Source organism: Salvelinus fontinalis, chromosome 6 (genome assembly GCF_029448725.1).
Source record: "Salvelinus fontinalis isolate EN_2023a chromosome 6, ASM2944872v1, whole genome shotgun sequence".
Taxonomy (NCBI): Eukaryota; Metazoa; Chordata; class Actinopteri; order Salmoniformes; family Salmonidae; genus Salvelinus; species Salvelinus fontinalis.
This window is the reverse complement of record NC_074670.1, coordinates 44,479,635-44,499,947: the sequence shown is the minus strand read 5'-3', so window position 1 is coordinate 44,499,947 and position 20,313 is coordinate 44,479,635. Positions and strand designations below refer to the sequence as shown.

The window sequence follows — 20,313 nt, the reverse complement described above, 5'->3', positions numbered from 1 at the left end:
AACAGAGTTGGGTGCTGCGGAATCAGTGAGGGTAAGCAGAGGTGGTCTTGTGATAATAGTTTGTGTTTCTGCTGGTCAGAGGGAGAAGGCGCTCCATGTTAAACGAATTGGGGCAAGAAATGTGAATTATTTTGCTCTCAAGAAAAGGGCACCATTGAAAGGAGTGATTACTGGGGTAGCAGTAAATGTAAAAGTTGACCAACTGAAGGGGAAGATTCCCAGTGTTTGCAATGCTCATCGTTTGGTGCAACGCAGACAGGGTGGCGTGAGTGGTGAAACATAAGAATCATTGTCTGTTCTTTTGAGTTTTGATGTTGAGTCTTTGCCCCACAAAGTGGTGTTAGGATATATAAGCTATCCTGTACAAGCTTTTGTGCCGAATACATTACGTTGTTACAGGTGTCAAGCTTATGGGCATGTGGCAGCAATGTGTAGGAGGAAGGTTCCTAGGTGTGAGAAGTGTGCAGAAGGGCATGAAACAAAGGAATGCATAGCATTGGGGAAAGTTGTTAATTATAGGGGTCTCATGGGGCTGGGGATCAGAAATATCCCGTGCGAGAGAGGCAGGTTGAAGTTTCCAGGGTTAGAGTATTGCAGAAGTTATATGCTGAGACAGTGAAGAAAGTAGAGTAAGATGGGTCAAGGGGGAGGGATCCTGAGAGGAGTGGTGTGAGTAGTAGATCTGTACCAATACAGATGCATAGGCCAACAAGTGATACATGTTTCAGTAAGATTGGATTTTTTGAATTTATAGCAATGGTTATCAACTGTACTGCAGGGATGGAACATGAGTTGCAGAAAATTGAGCTTGTGGTGGCAGCTGCAGAGGCATTTGGGTGTGCGAGACTTGACATCAGAAGAGTTACAGGGTGTGGTGTTCCATCCTTTCAGGTTGTTGGCCTGAGATAGGACTAAATAGATTTAAATAGTGGAGTAGGGTGGTGTTCTCTTTTATTAATTGATTTGTTTATTTATTAATGTTTTTGTGAGTGTTGTGTTGGATGGTAGGGTTTTGTTTATTTGTATTTTTTTCAAGCAATGTATAAGGGAGTTGTACTCCAGTCTAGTAGGTGGCAGTAATGCAACATTTATTGGATGCCAATAGCCAATAAATCATCAAAGAAGGGTTTGCTACCCAAGCGGTCTGGTCGTTCGTTCTATTGGTTCGGTTGCCAGAGACGCGACACAGTTCAGTCTTTTTGTTCTGTATCTACGGACGCGACCCAGTCGTTCGTTCTAAATGTTCCATTGCCATACTGGCTGGCAACGTTCTTATCTCATGCTTGCTAGCTAACCAACTACGGCTAAAGTACAGTCACGTCAAACAGTACAGACAGAATAACAACAGTAGCTGCATTTGTTTAAGCTGTTTTCTAGTGACATTTATTTGGATACATCCATAACAATGAACTAATGAGGCACGATTTCGCCTGGCATAGAACATGTGCTCTGGTTAGGACACTTGTTCAGAGGAGCTAGCCAACAACACAGCGAACACAATAACTTCAAACTGAAGCTGGAAAGACAGCAAACTAGCTGCACTTACTTTAATTTAACCTTTTTTCAATTGACATTTCTTTGTATATATATATATCCATAAAAATGATGCTAGCTGATTCATGATTTCGACTAGTTGAGAAACGCTGCCTGCCTCTCTCTCATCCTGACTCCTACACGTTCATTACTATGGGATTTGACAGTTGGAGATGGAATTTGAATATTGAAACAATGTTGCAAATGTCAGAGAGAGGGACAGTAAGGTTTATTCTCCGTAGAGCTTGTTGTATGTTTTAGTCTCTGACCATTACCTTGGTGATTTGGACCCCTATTCAACCCATATCCTGGATCCGGTGTCAGAGCAGTGAATGAACTAGAAAAGGACTAAGGATCATAGCTATAGAAAACCTTTCCTGTCGTGGGGCCTATGTATCCGCTCCCCCTCTCTTTAAGTCTCTTGTGTTGCCTTCCCTGCTCTATTCTGAGCTGCTGAGCTCTATTCTAGAACACCACACACAGAGATCCAATTCACTCACCTTAACCAAAGGCCTGACAGGTTTTAGATGCAGGCTCCTGCTGCAATGGCGATGCCCGCTGTTGCTGCTGCCCTCTTTGTGTGATTCCAGGCCCGTGGGCACGTTGGGGGGGGACAGCAGGAGCTTTTTCAGCTGTAGGGGGACATGGGTTGGGACAACTGTAATGTACATGTCTGCCAATAAATCAATCAATCAATCAGCAGAACATACAGTAGCATCAACGTGTATTATCACTCTTGACATGACTCATCCACTCGCAAATCTATTTCCCCCTCTTTATTCTCCTCTTTCATCCAGCGTTTGAACAATAGAGCGCTCAAACCGAAGCTGGCAGGAGGAAGCTGTGTGAATATAAGATCAAACGGAAATGCGATTCTATAGCTCTCCTGCGCACTTTGCAATGGGGCGGTAATGCTGTACCATTGCATTTCAAATGGAGATTTTACTTCCTCACATTTCCTTCATTACACTTTGAGGCAGCAGCATCGCATGTGAAATCATCAGATGATATAAATCTGCTTACAACAACAATCCCCTAAGCTGCACTGGTTTTGGCACAGACTGAGGATAGCACCGGAGCACGCCTACTGTAGATGTGAGGGAATGATGCGGCTGGTTATGTTTGGCTGATAGCTAAATAGTGTCTGGTCCTATATGTCATGTTTAGAGGCTTGTTGAAACAGATGATGAAATAGATGAGTAGAGTGCTAATTGAGTTGCCCATCCCTGTCAGCATGTGCCAACTTGGCATGGGCTTCAATGGTGCCTCTCAGTGTTTCATTGAGGAAGTGAAGGGGCGCTGAAGGTTTCTGTGTACAAAATTCTGTTGGCACGCCAGGCCCATCCATGCCATGAAAGACTACTCTACTCTGGCCCACTTCCTGGCCAGCCTGGCTCAATGCAGCCCTTGTTCTCTGCCTGCTTACAACCTCATACACGCACACACACACTGTCTTGCACACTCAGGCACGCACACAATTTTAGAGAACGTTTTAGAGGCCGCTATCTTGGCGGTGTAGAGAAAATTGTGATTTTTTTGGACAATTTCCTGCAATTCTACACATTTCTCCATGGAGCTGAGAGACATTTTTGTAGTTTTAAAGCTAATTCCTGCAATTCTATGCATTTTGCCATGGCTAATGCCATGTTATTTTACTCAAACATAATAACGAAATCAATACTGCTAAATTAAAGTCTTTTGGAATTTTCCATTCTCTCTTGACTGTCTAGCTTTTATTTGGTGATTATTAGTTCTCAAATTTTATATTATAAAAATATATATAGGTCCATTATCTTTCCTACATACTTTATATCTGCTTTTAGTCGTTTAAAAGTTTACACTGAAAGCCTTTTTCCATCCTGATTAATTTGGGGTAATTCATTAATTTCCCCAAACATTTTTTACACTGCTTGGTCTTAGGCGGCCTGAAAAAAAACCAAGGATTGCAATGGCAAAAACACCCCACACACACACTGAGATCAGCTGCAGTTACAGCTTCTGCCAGCAGAGGGCGTAATCCTCCACTCACACACCAGTGATGACAACACCAGGGTCACATGCAACAAATCCTCTAGGCTGTCTCTGGGATGGAAAGGGACTGACAGGCAGGGAGGGAGGGAGGTGGACTGGTACATGTCACCATGTTAAACCACATTTCACCATATGGATGGGCCCTTTTTTTTGTCTAAAAACAGTGCAGAAAGTTATGAACATTATAATGAAATGGTGGCATCTCATTGGCCATCATTCCACTCTTCTAGCCCATAGGATCTACGGTATGCATAGTTGTTCATGACTTAACATGCACAACAACAGTTGCATAATACCAGTTTTTGCTCATTTTGTCTTATTGCTGTTATCAGTGCCAACTGATACCAACTCCCATTAAGATTCTTAAGCCATCTAAGGACATCATTAGGAACATGTAATCAAATTGGGAAGAATGTCCCTTTGAGAGACAGAGTGAGTAGGGGAAGTCAGTGAACATGTAGGTATGTACATAGCTCGTTTCACTCAGAGCTGTAACACAACAGGACCTTTGTAACCCTTGCTGTGATAATGTGAGATCTCTGTGTCTCTTTAAACCCAGTCCAAAGTGTGTGTCCGTTTGGAACTTAAGGAAGTATGTTGGCTTTATTGTGGACAAGAACAATAAGGATGTATTACAGAACAATAAGAGGACATACAGTATATTACACCAGACTTCCTAGTTTACGTGCATGCTCATCCAATCACACCGAATAGCAGCCAGCCAAATGTTTCCTAATGTAATGAAATCCTATCGTATTCTCTGTAAAAGACACCCGTTTTCTGTTGCAATCCAGAACAAGCATGAGTAGATAGGGACAACAGTTGAAAAGAAAAACATGTTTTTCCTGGAAGTGTGGTTCTGAGAGGAGAGGGTTGCAGGGGTGAGAGGGGTGGAGGCATCCCGCAGGACAGTGTGAAAAGAGGAGATGGGGGGGGGGGGGTGTAGAGGGGGGAAAATGGGGATAAGGGGGGAATAGTGGAAAAGGGAGGGACTGGGTCACAGGGTACTCTGCATCAGGATTGGCTCTACAGTTTAACTGCTGGAGCTATAGGAGGCTGGGCTAGGTCCTAGGAGGCAGACATGGGCACGAGAGTAGTATATTACCCCTTTAAGATGGCAAAGGAGTGAGAGAGAAGTAGAAAAATGGGGGGGAAGGGGAAAAAAGGAAGATTTAATGAGAGTTAGGGAAGATAGGTGAGAGAGCCACAGTTTCTTTAAGAGACCATAGTTGTGGGCCAGCCAGGTTGCCTGCCGGTAAAAAGCATTCTCATTAGAAGTAGTGGTTGCTAAAAAGAATGGAAAAGCCCAAAATGAGAAAAATTCAGACCTTTGTTGCCTATTATACCCATGCTGTGGGGTAGTCAGAGCAGAGGCCCATCCAAATCCACCTTAAACAGTGAGGAAGGGTTCTTACTAGAGACGGGGCTTCTGTCTCTGAGCTCAGGGAGCCGTCACTCAGGGAGCCGTCACTCAGGCAGCCTGAAGGGAAGGGAAGGTCCTCCTCGGACCCCTCCCCCAGCGAGGGAAACACAGACAGCCCCCCCACCTCGTCCTCCACCATGCCGTCCAGGCTGTCTGTGAGAGCAGCCAGCAGCGCCGCATTCTCATCTTCTATCTGGAGGGGGCAGGAGAGAGAGAGGGCATCAGTGAACGCACTACCCACTTACAACACAGTTCATTCCCCTCTTCTAGGGGGCAGGAGGAGGAGGGGGGGCGGGGGGGGGGTGTAAGTTAGGATACCACTCACTTATAGTTCCTTACAACACAGAGTATTCTGCTTTTGAATTCCACTCTTTCCCTGTAGTCTGAGGGGCGCCAACCATCCACACACTGTGTTGTTCGTTTCAACAGCAGCCATCTTGCTAAGAAGCATCGAGTCTGGTGGTGGGATGATAGCGGAGCGGAGACTGCCTACGGGAAGTGAGCGCGGTTTCATTTTACACCCCCCACCCTCCCAGCTGAAGGTTAAATGAACGAAGCTGGGAGATCAATGGATTCCACACAGGCATCCAAAACGAGGACCGGAGGGAATCGTCCCAATCCAACTTCTACTCTACGTCTCCAAAATCAATCTGAACAAGGGATTATGATCAAGTTGATGGTAAGGTAAAATAGACCCAGGAACAACAGTGTTGTGTTAGTGGATGATGTTTATGAACACATTATACGAGATCTGTGCATTAGAGAGATTGATAACGACCACTGAGGGGAATTCTAAGATGGGAGTCTAAAACCTTATCATAGACTATCATAGACTGGAGCCTTAACAGTTTACCACTAATGTAGTCCACTGTGTAGTCTAGTCCTACGCCATAGGAGTCTACAGCCATATCTCAGGGCTATTCTAGTCCTAGTCCCTATGTTGGAGTTCCATTACATAGGTGTGGGAGGGGGTGGTCCTGGTGGAATCCTAGCCTGGTAGCCAGATCAGTTTCCAAGACAGCACAAACAGATCTGGGACCAGGCTAGTGGAATCCTGAGGTGGGGTGGGGGGGCGAGTGTCTCACCTCAAAGAACTCAGGGTCTCCGGTGCTGTACTGGATGGAGGCAGCAGAGATGTCTGATTGGTCGTTGCACCAGTGGAGCTCGCTGAGGCAGTTGACTGAGTCAAAGTCGCTGGCGTCCAGCTGAGAGAGGTCAATGTCAGGGAAGTCAGTGTCCAGGCGGTCCGAGCAGACCTCCTCCTCCCCATACTGTAGAAAGAGAGAGAGGGAAGGAGGGAGTGGAGGAAGAAGAGGGAGGAAAGGTCAGTTTAGACTCTTGTTATATCAAAGGGCACCTCATTAAGAAATACAATACATTGAAGATATCTTATAAAATATCAAATAGTTTGGAAAGTTCATGGGAATAATCATCAGCATTACTACGCTCATGTTAATGACACAGTGAGTAAACTACTACAGTACAGTACAGTGTGGTTGTCAATGACACAGTGAGTAAACTACTACAGTACTGTACAGTGTGGTTGTCAATGACACAGAGACCTCTGGAAGAGACAGTCCCCCTAATCGCTCTGCACACGCTCATTATAACTAATGGACATAGTAATGAAACATGTGCCACACAAAGTCACGAGACTGGCACCACCGTCTCCTAATGAGCCCTAACGAAAGACCGAGACCACCGTCTCCTAATGAGCCCTAGTGAAAGACTGAGACCACCGTCTCCTAATGAGCCCTAGTGAAAGACCGAGACCACCGTCTCCTAATGAGCCCTAGTGAAAGACCGAGACTACCGTCACCTAATGAGCCCTAGTGAAAGACTTGAGACCACCGTCTCCTAATGAGCCCTAGTGAAAGACCGAGACCACCGTCTCCTAATGAGCCCTAGTGAAAGACCGAGACCACCGTCTCCTAATGAGCCCTAGTGAAAGACTGAGACCGTCTCCTAATGAGCCCTAGTGAAAGACTGAGACCACCGTCTCCTAATGAGCCCCAGTGAAAGACTGAGACCGTCTCCTAATGAGCCCTAGTGAAAGACCGAGACCACCGTCTCCTAATGAGCCCTAGTGAAAGACTGAGACCACCGTCTCCTAATGAGCCCTAGTGAAAGACTGAGACCACCGTCTCCTAATGAGCCCTAGTGAAAGACCGAGACCACCGTCTCCTAATGAGCCCTACTGAAAGACTGAGACCACCGTCTCCTAATGAGCCCTAGTGAAAGACTTGAGACCACCGTCTCCTAATGAGCCCTAGTGAAAGACTGAGACCACCGTCTCGTAATGAGTCCTAGTGAAAGACTTGAGACCACCGTCTCCTAATGAGCCCTAGTGAAAGACTTGAGACCACCGTCTCCTAATGAGCCCTAGTGAAAGTCCGAGACCACCGTCTCCTAATGAGCCCTAGTGAAAGACCGAGACGACCGTCTCCTAATGAGCCCTATTGAAAGACTTGAGACCACCGTCTCCTAATGATCCCTAGTGAAAGACTTGAGACCACCGTCTCCTAATGAGCCCTAGTGAAAGACTTGAGACCACCGTCTCCTAATGAGCCCTAGTGAAAGACCTGAGACCACCGTCTCCTAATGAGCCCTAGTGAAAGACCGAGACCACCGTCTCCTAATGATCCCTAGTGAAAGACTTGAGACCACCGTCTCCTAATGAGCCCTAGTGAAAGACTTGAGACCACCGTCTCCTAATGAGCCCTAGTGAAAGACCTGAGACCACCGTCTCCTAATGAGCCCTAGTGAAAGACCGAGACCACCGTCTCCTAATGAGCCCTAGTGAAAGACCGAGACCACCGTCTCCTAATGAGCCCTAGTGAAAGACAGAGACCACCGTCTCCTAATGAGCCCAAGTGAAAGACCGAGACCACCGTCTCCTAATGAGCCCTAGTGAAAGACCGAGACCACCGTCTCCTAATGAGCCCTAGTGAAAGACCGAGACCACCGTCTCCTAATGAGCCCTAGTAAAAGACCGAGACCACCGTCTCCTAATGAGCCCTAGTGAAAGACCGAGACCACCGTCTCCTAATGAGCCCTAGTGAAAGACCGAGACCACCGTCTCCTAATGAGCCCTAGTAAAAGACCGAGACCACCGTCTCCTAATGAGCCCTAGTGAAAGACTGAGACCACCGTCTCCTAATGAGCCCCAGTGAAAGTGTGATATAATATAACACAGTTGACTTGGCGGTCCACGGATAGTAAAATTATTTTGGGGTATAAGCCAGTGTGAAGGGAAGTGACTCTAGTCACATCAGGGGAGAGATGGAAACCACATTTCATGGAGACAGGGACAGAACAGGAAATAGGCTATGCCTGTGGAGAGTGGAGCTGGAGAGGAGGACATGGAGGAGACTTGTACTGTGTGTGTGTGTGTGTGTGTGTGTGTGTGTGTGTGTGTGTGTGTGTGTGTGTGTGTGTGTGTGTGTGTGTGTGTGTGTGTGTGTGTGTGTGTGTGTGTTGCTGATAGCCTTCTCCACCTGTTGTCTTTGGCATGCCTGAAGAGGGGACACTTGTATACAGGGTGTGCCTGACTTTGACAATGCAGTTTGCAGGAGGTCCCTAGCCTAGCCTAGCCTAACCACAACCTGAATATTCAGAGCCCTAGCTATGCATCTTTGATGAGTGACTAACACTAAATACTCCAGCTCCGTTTCACGTCGCAACCGTCTCCGCTAACCAATCCAATCCAATTCCACTCATTTCATTAAACTGGCTTGGGGTCAGCCCGGTTTCAACCAATCACCAGCCATCACTTCCAAAGACGCTTTATGGGGACAATGAGATGGGCAGTCGCATAGAAAACAAGTAGAACAAGTGTAATTTTGTCCTTTCTAACACATATTCCATTTTTAGGACATGGATGTGCCACAAACTATCGGTGCCTCCTTGTCTAGTTAGTGAGATGTACCCAAATCTTATCACAGGAAGGATGTGTTCTCTTTGAAAAAACGTCAACCCTCAGTGACATTTTAGCAACTGGTTGTTGGATCAAAGATTAGGGCCTAATGAATTGATACCATTTATAAGTTCATAAATTGCAGATGTAAAGCAACACAGTTGTAGTGTGTGTGCCATTGTACTGATCAAATGACTGGTTACTCAAGCAAACTGAATTAAGATGTTCTATATGAGAGAGAGAGAGAGAGAGAGAGAGAGAGAGAGCGAGCTGTGGTGGCAGCCTGGCTGGTGTGATATCTCAGAAGTTGACTCATCCCCTCCCCCTAGCTAAATTTACCCCTCCATCCTCCTTCTCTCCCCCTTTAGTCCCTCTCAGGAAAATAAGAGGCCAAGCTAATCAATTTCAACAAAGTCCAACCGTTCTTTATTTCCAGGCAGGCTTTGTCTTTTTTACCTGTTTTCTCCCCTCCCTTCGCTCCAGTCTCCTTTGCAGACTGCCTGGATATCAATCAATAAAAACATCCTTGGGCTCTGAAGGTTTAAGGTCACAAGCAGAACGTTCAGGCACACACACAAATACACACACATGTGCTTGCACACACACACACACACACACACACACACACACACACACACACACACACACACACACACACACACACACACACACACACACACACACAAATACACACACACACACACACACACACACACACACACACACACTGACTGCTAACGCATTTGCAGTTACTTGAAGGATGTGACATGGACATGCATAATGACCCATTATCAGGAGCAGTCACACAGCAGCCATGCTCTATGTAGCAGAGGACATAAGAGTGGCAGATTGAATCACATACCAGAACCACACCATTGCCTTATTTGAAGTGGATCTGGCCTCCGGCATCATTTAGTCATATCACATGCTGCTCACACACTGACTGTGGGGATAATGGGAGTGAGCATTAGAAGCCACTCCATTCAACTCAAGGGTCTTCTCCTCTGACACTCCACCCACCAATCCACACTGGTGGCCAATCAACTGAACTGAACACCAAGGCCACGTTCAGTAGCCAAACGTTGCAGATAGAAATGGCACAAATAGAGCCGACGTGATTCCTTCTTCTACACGTCAGAAAGGGGTGTTTGTTCTACTTGGCATATTTCTATCTGAACGTTCCCAAAACGTTGTGTCCTGCTAAATGTGCCCCAGTTCAGGAATCAAAACTGCAGGAATCTAAAGTCTAAAGCCACGTCTATATGCCGTGATGCGGATTGTTGCTAAGTCAAAACAATAATCAACGAATCAAATGCAGAGTAGATATTGTCCTGAGTGCCTCTAAAAGGAAACATGTGTCATCTGACAAACTAAGCTAGACACTTCAGTGTTCTAGTGGCAATAGCAACTTCCAATTAAGACATGAAAGCAGTGTTAGCTCAGCCCTGTTCATTTATTTCACCTTTATCGAAGCAAATAAGTCAATTGAGAACCAATTCTTATTTAGAATAACGACGTGGCCAAGAGGCATAGCAGGCCCTGCATTGTATGGAACTACATACAGAGATAATTATGCTACTGTGGGTAGGCTGCCGCATCATTGTTAATCCAGCCATAACCTACTATCAAGAACACCAGCGCCCTCCTTTCAGCTCTTCTGTTCTCATCTCTGTGTTCTTTCTTCTTCTGTCTTCCGCCTCATACCTTGTTCTCTCGCTCCCTCTCAGCTGCTATGGGGGACACGAATAGCACCACCTCTCAAATATGTGACATCAACGGAAGGCCTAAGGTGACCAGAACACTTGGGGGGGGGGGGGGTATGGCATGTCAACTATGAACTCTTTTAGATGTCCCTGTCTGCTTACAACAAACAGCCTTAATATGCTGCATTCAAATTAGGGAGGGAGGGGTGAAAAAAATGAGAGAATAGAATCGATGCTTTGTTGAATTTCCATTTGTGTTCGCTTAGGCGACACTTTCCTCTCCGTTCATTCAAAAACGGCAATGACATCTATATCGACTCCCCACAAAACTAATTACAGACGGCATATGAAGGATCTCTATAGCGTGTGTTGTGTTATATAAAACTCACACAGTCACAAGTGCAGTCATGTGCTACAAAGTCAGTGGAACGAGTCGCACAGTGCGGGTCACTGCTGCTCTCTCTCTCTCTCTCCCAAAGCGCAACCATACAAGGACAACCTGTAGGCTAGTGAGGACAGGGAGCATTGACTACTGTTACAACTACTGTTACTAAGATCACTGTGGTGTCTGGATTGTGAATGAACGGACAACTACAGTGCAATACAATACAGTGCAAATCCGACTGAACTGACAGACAACTGTCCTTCACTTTAAGGCCTTCAAAAGAGAAATAGTAATCCCTTTGCTTTGAGGTATCTTGCTATGCCCATCCAAAGGGCTCAACTCAGAGAGAGAGAGCGAGAGCGAGAGCGAGAGAGAGCGAGAGAGCGAGAGAGAGAGAGAGAGAGAGGAAAAAAGGACCAACCCTTGAGATTCAGCAATACCTACCAAGTCCTGTGATTTAATAAGCAAACAGGTTGCTCATTCATCTCCAGCACTTGCTAGCTAATAGGCTCTTATCTAGGTGCCCTGTTCCCTGTGAGCCCCTTGCTATCTAAGGTATGTTATATATAGCTGTTATCCTCAGTCTTATGACTGGCTCTTACACAAGCTGCTTGTGACGGGCCAGCCAGGCTTTACATTCTGGCCATGCCAAATGCAGATGGGCTCTGCTCTATTCAGCCTCTCCAGGAAACAGACACACAGACGGCTAGACGGCTAAACAGCTAGGAAGCCAGACAGACATGCATACCCACAAACACGACACTCAAGCTGTAACTGTAAATGCAAATGAATGGACTAGATGGGTTCAATCCAACGTCGTCTTCAATCGTCTCATTTAACAAATCCACAACAAACAAATAGCCGCCATGTCTATAACACTCCTCTAGGAGTCCCTGTCAATCAATCAAGTTTATTTTATATAGCCCTTCGTACATCAGCTAATATCTCGAAGTGCTGTACAGAAACCCAGCCTAAAACCCCAAAAAGCAAGCAATGCAGGTGTAGAAGCACAGACGCATCGTCTTTCACTATGAGGAGTAGTGATGACTAGTAAAGTCTAGCTGTGAGGTCAAAGGTCAATGTGCGTCCTGTTAGTTTCCCCTGACCCTCGACCACACGACAGCTAGCCTAACGTGACTAATATGACCCATCTCTAGAAACAAACGGACTAACTGAATATTGACGAGAGAGAGAGAGAGGCTTTTGATGAATGAAACTCCAAATTGGCAAGCACTTGTCCTGCTTGAGTTGTGACTTGTGAGTGGGGGCTATTAGATTTGTTCCTCATGAGAAGCCTCTCTGAAAGAAGGATGTCTCCTCTCTAACCATTTTCATTAACTGCAAACAGTCGGTTAGTAGAAGAAGTAGGTCAGTTAAAGTGGAATCTGGGAGAGCCTTGTACTATACACTCAATTACTGATTGTTCCTGTCATGGCCATCATTCAGTGGGATTGATACGTATGTCTTCCTTACAGGTCCAGTAAGCAGTTTATTACTTTGTTTAGCCTGGGTACAGTGTCCTTATGGCTTAAAATGGAGTGCCTGAGTGCCCCTCTCGGTCCCATCAGACATTGGCTCACTTTCAGCGCACCTTTTATCTCCCATGAAGCAACAGGACGGTTGCTGTAATTAGATATGCATCTTACTGAGCTCCTGTTTGACGACCCAAGGAGAAGCATCCAGGAAAAATAAGAAAGGGCTATTGTATTTGGGAGGTGAGCATGTATTGAGTTCTTGCTAAACAATACAGTTGGCAGTATAGTTGGCTAATATATCCATTGTGGTGGTGCCACTCCAAACTGTCTATTGTTTTGTGTTTTGTTGTGTTTGTTCACGATGCAGAACTGGGGGTTATTGTCTTGGAAACATTCCTAACCCCTGTTTATTTTCTAGGGATTGTCGAGATTTAACGTGAATTAGAACAATTGCAGTGTTTGGATTGGGGGCCCTTCCTCTGGCCACTGCTTACTCTTGTAGAATAGATCCTTTACGCTCACCTAACCTCTATCCAGCCCCTCACTGACAGTCACACTCTGACAGTAACATACTGTAATCTGTTCTCTATCCAGACAGGAACACACGCCCACGACGACACTAAATCTGGACTAAATCAGCCACCGGCTGGTGTGAAGAAGGGCTGATGACGATCGAAGGCCGATTCTGACAGATGACCCCAATATTAGCTGTGCTCTGACCTAGAGAAGTTATTACGAGACCCTTGTGTTCCTTGGGTGCCCTCAGCAGTCACCAAACAGTGCAGTAGCCACACCCCTTTTGAATCCCATTTAACTGTTGTCAGATTAGTAGTCAAACTAAATCTGAGTGGTCCTGGATGAGGCGCGTATCAAGTGCGCGTCAAGGACGTCCACGGTGCGGGGGAAGAGGTGGGCGATGCTGAGATGGAGGAGGGATGGAGGGAGAAAAGCACTTGGCTCTCAGGCACACAATCTCTCTCCCCTAGGTAGGACAGTAATGGGATCTGATTGGAAAGCGGATTCAGTGCTTAGAATAAGGGCTTTGATAGTCTACCAGTTCACTCAGGGGGAGATCTTTGCATTAGAAAGGAATGGACAATAGGTTACCAGTTTAAGACGGGGGTTGAAGAGGAACAAGAATACAGTTACTATAGTAACTCGAATACAGTTACTATAGTAACTCTTCCTAACAGAGTCAAATATCTGATGCTTGCAGATCAAGTTGTTTCCAGGGACAGTTCGTACTACAGGCTAGTTGCAACACTAGTGATTCATCACCTGTAAATCAGTGTATCTGATGTTCTTTTCAATAACGTCATTATCAATTAGCGCCTGCTGATTAAACCAACCCCTACTCAAAAAAACACTACTTTGTTACTACAGGTAATGTGTCAATCACATTGTGTGGGCGCGATAGGAACCAACCATGCCAGACAGAATAGGATGGTGTACAGGTGTAGTATAGGCTTATTGAAAACGAGCTCCACTGTAGTAACAGATTGACACGTTCACCACGCCTCTCTCTACTACACAAACCTCTGGTCGCTGAGACTTTCCTGTCACGTGTCATCCGAGGCGTGACAGCAATTATTTCGGTCACATTATTTTTAACTGACATCACTTGGTAATCTAGGGCCCTTGAGGCCCTGTTTGTAAATCCTTAACGAGATTGGAGAGAATGGCGAAGGACCTTATCAGTAAGGGCAGGGCAAGAGATCACAAGGGTTGACAAGTCTCTTCGTCCGTCTGAAAATTGCAGTTCGTATGTGACGACTGGACAGGAATGTGTTTATATTTACATTGTGCAACTACACTGTCTGTATGTCAAGCCCTTGTAATTTACATTAGGTACAGACTATGCAAATATCATAGCCTAGGCTAAATCTCCATTTTGCGTGGAATCAGATGACTGACAACTTCCCTTCTTACATCATAACTGGCATCTTTCCTCGCGTTGGTTTTAGAGACAGCTCATTCTGAGAAACCTTCCTACACTCACCTGTTCTGACTCTGATCCTACACTGACTACTATACTGGACCAGCTTACACTCCTTCAGAACCGCAGAACTCCACCACCAATCCCCCGGCATTGACCCTGAATCCCCCCCCCCCCCCCGCCTCTCTACTCCTCTCCTCTCTGGCGACGGTGATGCGTCCTGATTAATTACACTGCCTGTAGAGGCACAAAGGCCGACCACTGCAGAAAGAGATACCGTTGCTGCGGACACTCACCCTCCTATTCTAATAAGCAGTATGTGAGGATACAGGGAGAATAACTGCAATGACCGACTTGGTGAAGTGCAACTTGGAGCCTGAGGTCCTGCTGGGGAGGTAACATGATTCAGTAACACTGGGAGAACATGTTATTCAAATCTGATCATCAATTATTAAAAGGCAAATTAAGTGACGCCATCATGAGTATCTAAACTTAAGATGGCAAAATACAGATAGATGCCACAATGTTATATGTACTGTATGTCATATAGGATGTGAAATCGTACATTTACCTTTTTTAAACATGCCAAAATCTAGACATCGTTTGCTAAATACTTTAGTCTGACACTGCCATCATTGAATTTGTTTGTGGTGACGAGGGGCACAAGGCACGCTGTATAAAATAAAGTAATCAGCGGTTGCATCGTCTCTAACCAATCAGAGTATCAAAGCCAATGACGAGTTTTCAAACCACCGCGTTACCATGTGTGTTCTGGCTCTGGCCAAACCCATTGGTTTCTGGACCAATCAGACGGCCCCGAACGTGTTCACATTCGGTGAAGGATCAAGAAGGTACTCAGATCCAGACTCGTTGCGGAGAAGAAACTAACGTCTGTGGGCGGGGCGTAGCGTTTGGCTGGAGCTGGGTAGCCAGGCAAGCCAAAATCTTCTTCCACTATCATCTGCATGTCAACCCTTGAAGCAGCGCTCAGATGTGGTCAAAATAAGACTGACGGCGTTTAAAAGAAATACTGCGAGAGGGATGAGAGAAGGGAAAGCGTGCCATCCTGTCTTGATATACATTTTTGATTGCTTTCTACTGGAGGACTCCATTCCCATCCTATGAGAGCGGAGCTTTGTCAAGTGCTGTCGGGGCTGTCTGCAGCGCCAGCCTGGGAGCAGCCAGCCCATCCAACAGGGTAATGAGATGGAGACTGGAGCGACCAGGGGAGTAGAGAGAGACAGGCTGGCTGAGACAAATGGGCATTGCAGCATTAGCAATGAGAGCTAATGATCACCCAAAATGTATTCTTATTTGTATTCCCAGATAGAAACACAAACAGCTAGCTAGTCTATTGCTTTGCTTACCACAGACACGTGTTCATGTCTGAATCCCTGCTGCTAATCAGCTGAATGTTTGTTAGTGATATGATGCTAAAACGACAACCCAGACTTCAATTACCCAAAAGGTCATGCATGCCTGCCATTAACTGACTGCCTGAGTGGGGGAAGACTAGGTGGGGTGAAGAGATGGTATGGGGTGAGAGATAGAGCTGGTTACCAAATGTTGGAAGAGATGAAGGATCTGCAAGAGATATAGAGGGGTAGTCAGCAATTCTGAACTTCCGAGGCCATATCCCATTGCAGTGGAAGAATGAGACGCACGCTTCTCAAATTTCAACACCTTGTGTAAGTTTGCTGGCAGGCTACTCCGTGTCACATGTTATGTTCTTAACACAACCTAACACAGCACAATTATTACCTGAAGAGGCGATGGAGGGGGGGGTTTATGTTGGACCAAGCCAGCACTGGGCTCAGCGTAACCAGGCAGATATCATGCCGCTAGGCTAGCTATCACAGTAGGGAATCTTAATGACTTGGTCGCTACATCCTTCATCATACACATCTCTACTCTAACCCTGATTTATGGGCAAAGCAGCCATTCAATTATGATGACGGAGTATGGTGTGTGACAAATCAGGAGCATACTAGTTTTATTAGGGCGCTTCATCAGTGACGGCCAGTTGGGCAGGTAGCAAATTCCTTCCACTGACTGGATTAACATAATGCAGCATAACAAACAGAGGGGAGGATGAGGGAGAGGCCAGCCTGAGAGGGCGGGAGGAAGAGAGAGGGAGGGAAAGGAAAAAGACAGGAAACGAGCTTGGCCCTGGTCCCCTCACATATCGGAGACTGCGGAGCAGACGTATCACGACACAGGGGGAAATCTGGCTGGTGTCCAGCTCCATCTAATTCAAATGCAGCAGTCAGCGACTGCCTGATAGCTGATCAGTGAAGACGGCTTGTTCTGTAATCAAATCAAAAAATGCTTTTTCCTCGGCTGAGTTCTCCAGTCTCGCCTGCGCAACAGGGCAGCAGCAGACACTGTTAGGGATATTACTAGGCTTTCTCAGGTGACCATTCCCCAATGAGCTGCGAGGGCAATTCATCTTCAGGGTGATGGGGCCAGCCAGACTGCTGTGTCCTTGAGCTATGCTCTGTGAGCCATGTCTCAGGCTGTTGAGGAGTGATGTACAGGCAGCAGCAATCTGCAATCAGGGCATGAAGAGCATGGGAAGGAATAGGAATATGAATTGTAATTCATATCCACTTAAACATAGAGGCGAGATGTCTGTTTCACAACATCTACATAACCATGTAATGGTGCAGAGCGCATGGCACACAGATCAAAGCGAGTCACGCTTTTTCAGGGGCCCTGTCGTCTGTGTCTCGCTTTTAATGGGAGTGAACATTCTTCTCCTCTGGACTGTCCCATAGCAACCCTGGCCTGCTGCATATGTCTCTCAGTTTAAATATGGAAATATTTTTTTGCCCTCTTGCTTTCGGGATGTCCGTCAGGAAAATGTACTGATGCACCAGAATGGGGGGAAAAATTATGAATGGCTTCACTTGACCCGCGCTTCCCAAATGCAGTCATCCAAAGCGTTGCATTATGGGTATGGGAACAGTTAGACTAGGGGGAGGAAGGGAAGAAGGGTGAGAGGGTGGGAGGTATGGCACTAAAACCAAAGTCGTGCAGAGTGTCACGGCCACCGGCATAAATCTTCTCAGGTTTCCCCGTCTACTGTTTGATAGCGGCCAAGAAATCGAGGTAGAAAATATCTGCTCCTCTATTTTGGGGTGCCCTGTGAGAACGAACGGGGTTTGTTTTGAAACCCAAGAACGGACTGAAGAGCCGCGCTGATCTTTGCCGCTGGAATTCAAAGGTTGAAAGGACAGCGCAGAGACACAGCTGTTCTAGTCTCGTACACATCGCTGGCGGTCGGCGGTCTACTCCGAGCAGACCGTTTGGCTGTAGAAACACGGAGACACTGTAAAAACCTCCAACAGCTGTCAGCTAAAACCTCCAACCTTGTCAGGAGATGTCCGAAGACCTTTCTTTGTTTAAGCCCTAGGGCTATATGACCCTGTATGACCAATAGGGCTAAACAGTATGACCCTACAGTATCAGTTCCACAATTATGTAAGGTGACCAAGCTAACCATGTTCACTGACAACACAGTAAGTATGGCCCTCATTTTTTAACCTCTTAAGAAATGACTTTGACGCTCCAAAATACTTGACCCCATGACATAAATAGAGTTGGACTGACGCAAACACATTTTGATCCAACATCCTCATGACCAAAAATGCTCTCTGGCATTAAATACAACCTAATAAAGGAAATCCGACTGACTGTAGATAATAAAATGCCTGGCAGTGCTAAAGTGGTCACCGAGAACCTCAAAATTCACACTGCTGCTTGGCCATGACATTGCTCGTTCTGATATTCCTTCATTAGATTTTTTTTTGTATTTGTGTGTATTGTTTTGCACTGTTTGGTATAACTGCACTGAAACATAAGCATTTCGCTGCACCTGTGATAACATCCTGCAAAATATGTATATGTGACCAATAAAATTGTATTTTGATTTGCTGCCAGCTGCTCCATACGTGTTATTTCAGTGACAGTAGGTTCCAACCTCCCAAACCGGCAGTTTGCCCCTTCACAGACGCATAGGACAAGCTTCACACTCTGTAAATCTGCTTTTCAAACAGATGCAGACGGTATGGTAATCGGTTCTACATAAACGAGACACAATAAGAAGGCAAACATCATAACCCCTCAGATATCTGCCCTGAAATCTACTCTCTCAGTTCCTCCTCAGCCTGCCTAGCATAGCCTATAGTCTTCAGAATGAACCTGCATCAACGTGAGGTGTTTCCTATGATTCAGCATTTTTCCACGCAGCCCTTGAGGAAGAAGCGGTCGTTGGGTGAGAAAGAGGTCTATAGGACACTGCTGCACATGGATTCTTGGCCAGGTGAGCTTTGGAAGTTGGGGGTGACTCATCCCATCTAATGGTCAAACAGAAGGCTCTGCCATCTGCTAGCCTTCCTTCTTACTGCAGCCAGTAGGGGGCTGATATCCAGTAGTAAGTACCTTCATAATGCTTCTTAACAACAACTGGCTTTGTTTACTGCGGATCCGCCTATTATCACTGCCTCCCTCCTATGCCTAAGGCTGTTGAACTGTCTTCTTTTTAAAATTATGACTAGGTCTGAAATAACAGAGAGATACTGACAGGTATGTATTATTTAAAGCACAGAGCCGTTGGCCTCGGGAAATGGTAGACAGGAAGACACTGTACTAACTGAACTCAGCTATAGCCTAAACTTAATATTGTTTTCCTCTGGAAGCATTGTAGAAGTGGGGGGGGGGGGGGGGGGGGGGGGCTTGTTGCCGCGGTGGGCTTGTGCGTCGTTTTCAATAACTCAGTTAACTATCATATTAATTCAGGCTTTCGTTCATTAGACCACACACAGGACATATAAAGTGTAAACCGGTGCGGCTGGTAAAAGTTTGAGTAGCCTTCTAAATAAATGTAGCCTATTTTTGAAGCCTATACTAGATTCTGGGAATCCCCTCCCTATGGCACTTGTAACTTGAATGCGCCTCGAGAGGAATAATTCTCTCGCATAGAACACACAACAACAAGTCGCCTAGGTAAATAGATTATTCTACTATGAGTTTATCAGCTTTTTCTATTCATCACTCGTTTTGTTTGCAGAGGATAAGTAAATGTGGACTGTTTCAGCATCTTAAAAGGGCGCCTCATGTACCATCTTTTTTTGGCGTGGTGGCAATGATTTTTCTGTGACGCGGCGCAGCAGAAACACTGCTAGGCTAGCTAGGCATGGCTACGATTTAGCCTAGCACTCAACTCAGAGGAGGTTATCAGGCAACCTGTTTTTGGCCCCTAATGAATCTTCCAGGCTAAGCCCAACAGTTAAGGTCTTTAGCGGTAATTACTGCAGGGCAAGATTTCTTTTCCACTTCAGTTTTCTTCCTGTCTATGGTAGAGCGGGCTGTCATGTTAAAGACGTTGCACCAGCTTAACACGTGCTGAGCACTGCACCTAGACAGAGGAAGGGACAGAAGGTCGTGACTGCGGACCGGCAGAGCAGGGGGGTTGAGGCAGGGGGATTAGTGGGCGGGAGAGTTGACCTGGCTGTACCCCGACAATGTACCCCGCTAACGACCAGGTCCCTCTGGGTGAAATGGCACATTCCCCATCAGGGACCCCCTTAACGGAGGGAAAGGGCTAATCAGGTCCTTCCAGCCATCTAAAATCCATGTACACATTCCATTTCTTTTAAACAGCAGGATACATCTCCTGTATGAAATGTACTGCACACAAATGCCTCACCAAGGTAAGCTAAGCCGTGAATGGGAGACCCTGTTCCAGTCGTCTGGCATTACTTTCCAGAGTGTAGGAATAGGATCATATCTGATTGGTCTATGGACTAATCCATTCATCAATCAACCGGCTGTATGTAGGCCTATTAGAGCACAGTTGGATGCCCCCCAAAAAGTAGCTCCTGTGAACCGCACGTGTGTCATAAAGCTA

General features: G+C 46.1%; 1 protein-coding gene across 1 annotated transcript in view; it reads right to left on the bottom strand.

Annotated features, from left to right (window-relative positions):
• Positions 1–20,313, bottom strand: part of LOC129857881 (peroxisome proliferator-activated receptor gamma coactivator 1-beta-like) — a 58,310-nt gene that overhangs the window by 11,848 nt on the left and 26,149 nt on the right. Inside the window, exons 2-4 of the mRNA XM_055926557.1 lie at positions 6,073–6,258; positions 4,980–5,180; positions 2,034–2,165 (exon numbers count right to left, since the gene is read on the bottom strand). Of these exons, the coding sequence (XP_055782532.1) occupies positions 2,034–2,165; positions 4,980–5,180; positions 6,073–6,258 (519 nt within the window). The remainder of the gene's footprint in view (positions 1–2,033; positions 2,166–4,979; positions 5,181–6,072; positions 6,259–20,313) is intronic.